General features: G+C 54.9%; 2 protein-coding genes across 2 annotated transcripts; one reads left to right on the top strand and one right to left on the bottom strand.

The window, feature by feature from the left end:
* Window positions 1-1,022: 1,022 nt before the first annotated feature.
* On the top strand, window positions 1,023-1,343 carry TRAVEDRAFT_100018 (uncharacterized protein; the record flags this gene model as incomplete). The annotated part of the gene is made up of 1 exon (XM_008046578.1): window positions 1,023-1,343. A coding segment is annotated over one exon (321 nt), but the record flags the coding sequence as incomplete, so codon positions are not given.
* A 570-nt stretch (window positions 1,344-1,913) lies between these two features.
* On the bottom strand, window positions 1,914-3,910 carry TRAVEDRAFT_53636 (uncharacterized protein; the record flags this gene model as incomplete). The annotated part of the gene is made up of 2 exons (XM_008046579.1): window positions 1,914-2,629; window positions 3,706-3,910. 2 exons carry the CDS (start codon window positions 3,908-3,910, stop codon window positions 1,914-1,916), a joined length of 921 nt encoding a protein of 306 aa, XP_008044770.1.
* Window positions 3,911-4,543: the final 633 nt, after the last annotated feature.

The raw sequence follows: 4,543 nt of genomic DNA on the forward strand, positions 1-4,543 counted from the left end.
TGCAAGCTGTAAGTGAAAGTGATAGTTGATAGTAAAACCTCGCCTAACTGAGGTCGGACTGAGGTCGTACTTAGGTCGCGCGCACTTTCACAATCAACTACCACTGCCAACTTTCTAATCTTATCTACCGGGCGCTTCTTTTTTATCTCGCCCCAGATTAATCACGTTGGCATCTAATCAACCTGCCCCAGACTCAGACCTCTGGCACCCCTCCCTAGGTTCTGCCCCTCTCCACTGCAAAAGCAATATCTCAGCAACCATAGGTCCTATTGGCTTCATTCTTTTTGTGTATGATTACCTGAAGCAATTAGATTATGTCTGTGCAAACACTGTAATTAATAAATCATGTAATTCCGGTTATGAGGTTTTTTTGATTGACCTTGTAAAGCAATGAGTGTAACCCATGTATATGGGTTCACTAAGGCAGGCTGGAAAAGAATAGGTGCAAGTTTAATTGCAGAAGGATGAGATCAGTAGTCATCAGGGAGAACCTCCCACCCTAATCAGAGGTATATCTGTAAAACTCATGTATGGGGGGCACAATCTGTCGCCCCTTTCCCGCAAGTACTCTGGTCCGGGCTCTATTGAAGCTCGGCGTACTTGTAGGATAGTGGGGCAGTTAGAAAGGCTGCCCGCACTAGGCGCGCAGGTTCCGAATACCCGCACACCATACACGTCTATTTAATACATCGTTATCTTATCTTTTGCCCAGCGCTTACTGCGCTGGGCTTGTGGATGTACGATGCTCGTAACAACCTCGTTCTGGGTCGTTACACTCTCCCCCTCTAGACACGACATACGGGTCGTGTTGTATAGTACAAGGTGATGATGAATGCCTGCAACTTGTAGCAGTGCTAACAACTCAGGCCAACTGTCGGCAGCATCCAGCTTAGTTTCAAATCAACGACCTTGTTTATCTGTCCACAAAGAACTTGAGTCTTCCAAAAGGTTGTGCACACAAACTCGTGCCCAAATATCTTGGACCTTTCCAAATTCTGTCTGTCATAACGGAGGGCGCAATGTACCATCTTGAGCTTCCGAAGGAGCTCCGAGCAAGGGGCATTCATGACACGTTCCATGTGTCCCTTCTTTGGCCACACTTCCCGAATGATGACCAGAGGTTTCCTGGCAGGCAGTACCACCAGCTGCCGCATTTTGGCAAGCAGCCACGTGAATGGGCGGTCGATCAAATTTTGTCCCATTTGGGTTGTGGTTCAGACACCGAGTTTGAAGTACAGTGGACAACTGGAGATGTCACTTGGGCACCCTATCGGGATGTTCAGCACCTCCAGGCACTCACTGAGCACTTTGAGGCTCTTGGGGTGGTCAGTGTGAACCACCTACAGCCAAATCCCGCACCAGCTCTGGCGGCTGAGCCACCACTATCAACAATGTCAGTGGCCGCCGTATACCTGGTTTGGGATCCTCCCGATGGCAGGTACTGCAGTGGGTCAAATTTCATCACTGCAGGAACGACTCATAAGTGTTGAGCAGTCGCTTGCAAGCGATACCTCACCTCACCCACTCCTGTACCCATCACCGCACCCTCTATGACCACCTATGGTGCTGAACACCGCGTCTACTGGGAGCGCTACACTGATGCGTTCTGTACTTGGCTTGCTAAATGAGGCCCATACCCGGGTAACCCTCCTGAGGGGTATGTCGAGGTCTACAAGATCACTCAGTGCTACACTCCCTGCCCCAGCGGGTACGCCAACCTCATCGCAGCTGAACAGCAAGCTCTGATCAATGTACCTTGTTGGATAATGGCCTTTGACTTGTATGGACTTTATATTACATTATCCGGACTGGGGTGATTACGTATGGACAAGCACTGGAGCGACAGGGGGCGGGGAGAGAACTAATGTATGGGGACAGGAGGCTCCTTCCCAACGCCAACGCGTATCCGAGGCTCAGGCGGAGAAGGTGCGAGCCATGGACTCGGTGTTCGTGGCAAGGGCGGTTTCAACGAAGGGGACCGGCGGCGGGGCCTCGCGGAGTGTAGATGGGCCAGCAGAGGAGGCAGCGTCGGCGGTGGCATCGCGCGTCAGGGCGGCGAGGCCTGCATCGGAGCGGACGATCACCTGGTCCAAAAAGCTGCGCAACTGCTGCAAGAAGCCGGCGAGACCGGCGGTAGCTCCGGCGGTCATGGCGCCGTACACTTCGGCCCGCGCTTTGAAGAGGATCTGCGTCTGAAGCAGCGCGCGAAAAGCGACCGCTTCGTCCTTCGAGAGGCCAGGGAGCATGGACTGCGGATTGACTCGTTCATCGGACAAGGACTGGCGGAACCTATGAGTAAACTCGCGACGGAAGCACTCAACCTCGTAGTCGACGTAGCCGAGGAAACTGGCTTTGGTGATAGGCCAGTAGGGGCAAGGGTCCTCGGCGGAAGGCGAGGGCACGAAAGGACCGTCGGCGGGGGTGTCGTCCGAAGGCTCTTGGAGGGGCTTGAAACCCTGCGGAAGCAAAAGCGAGAAGTGCTTAGCGAAGTCGCGATACAGGGGAGACAGGTAGATTGCGCGTACCGCTTGCAGCCGCTTGTGGGTACCTAAGTCCTGGCCGCTCATCTCGCCGATGGGAGCGACCGAGGTCGAAGGGAGGTCAGGCACAGCGCCGTTAGCGGCGGGGGCTAACGTGGGATCAGCACGAGGGAGACGTCTTGTGCGACGGCGCGAAAGGAGAGGCCGACCTGGCTTCAATAACAGCAGCTGTTGTAGCCAAATACTGTTACGAACCGTTTAACCGCTGTGACCGTTTTGCATAACGAACCGTCAAGGTTCGTCATGTGTTACGAAGCACCGGGAGAGCTCCGGGAGCTGCCTAATAAGGCAGGCAGCCCCGGGGGAGGCCTGTTATCTCCCTAGAGATAACAGATGCCCCTAATCTGGGCAGATAAGGGCTTAATCTCACTGATTAGGCCCTTCCCCTTATCTCCCGCGCCCCCCGGGCTTCCCGGTAGCCTCGGGCTCCCGGCGGCTATTCCTCCCTCTGACCACCATACCCAGGTAGGTGATTTGCTCATATCTCCTTTATTTCTGGTCCGTTTTGGCTGATATTAGGCGCGTTCTGAACGCATTTCTAGGGCGAACAAGACGTCGCAAACGCGCTACGTATCAGGTGCGCGTTCCATGCGCTACCCAAGCACTCACCATCCCCCTTGTGCGCAGTAATCGGGCGATATCTCGCCCATATCCTGTCGCGGCGCCACAAAAATGATATCCCCAGGATCGGGATGACTACCCGGTTCTAACGAGCCCTCGCGCGCGCAAATCCGTCCAGCAGTTGCGACGCGATGCCTGCCCCACCTCAGGGGCAGGCCTGTACCATCCAACTCGACCAACTGTGGGTGTATTCCCTTCTGTAAGGGCTCGTTTTGTAGCTAACATATACTACATGTAGGGCGACGCATTCGCAAGGCCGCGCAGGGCGGTGATTCAGTCAGGGAGGGCGAGCAGGTTGGATCGACGCCCTATCGCCCGCCGCCGTGACCACTTTCACCAAGTTGCAAGACTGGCGTTCATACCAGCAGCGGTCACAGCGGTCGAGGCCTTCGCACATAATGCATTTCATGGGGGTGCCATCGGGGTCATGTCCGTGACAGCCAGTGCACTAGGAAGAAGAAGAGGGTCAGCACGAAGACGAGGAGCCAAGTTGTGAAGGCGGTGCTACGTACGCGTTCCATCTTCTTGGCCGGAATTCACGCACCGCGCGGGTACACCGGGGGCGAAAAGAGAGGGAGGCCAGAGCGGTGCGCCCGTGGACCGTGTGCCTTACCAGCGGCCGTCTTCTTGCTAGGACGGTGGCTGCCAGCCTTCTTCTCGACAGGGACTGCCTTCGACGACGATACCCGCTTGGAGGACGATGTCCAGGAGGCGGGCAACGCGGCGGATGAGAGGAGGCAGGAGCTCATCGCCTTTAGCGACGACAACGCAGGCCTCCTTCAGCCACGATACATCAGGACAGGGACATAGAAAGGCACGCGATGGCGCTCACCGCGGCGAAGACAGTTTCCTTGAGGGCATCGCACCAGTCCTGGAGACCAAAGGATGTCGCGGAGCTAGACTCGACGCGACCAGGCAACGCCTACAACAAAGAAACTAATACGATCTAACCCAAGGGCGGCGAGCGCGAAGGCTTGCTAACGCCGAGCGTAGACTTTCAAGTCAAATCTAGCCCAAGGACCAAGTTAATATTATGCTGACTAAGAGAATACAAAGGACGGCTTACCTAGCCCAAGGACCAAGAGGTCAAGATGAGGGCTAGGGTCGCTACAGGTGGGGTTTATATACTGGGTCAGGGGAGCCAAACATGTACAAACGTAAAGGTGGTCTGTGCGCACATTAGTGCCAGTCTGCAGGTGGGGGTCAGGTGACTGGTCACATGCTTCTAACTACTGGTTCTAAGTCTAAGTGTCGTACAAATGGCCGTAGAAAATAAGGAAAAATGACGGAAAAATATAAGGGGTCTCGTCGTCTCCACGACAAAGGACCTGCTCGTCTTCATCACCTCAAGGTTCATGGCCTGCTCTTCAAGTTGGCGGATA

Source organism: Trametes versicolor, assembly GCF_000271585.1.
Source record: "Trametes versicolor FP-101664 SS1 unplaced genomic scaffold TRAVEscaffold_14, whole genome shotgun sequence".
NCBI lineage: Eukaryota > Fungi > Basidiomycota > Agaricomycetes > Polyporales > Polyporaceae > Trametes > Trametes versicolor.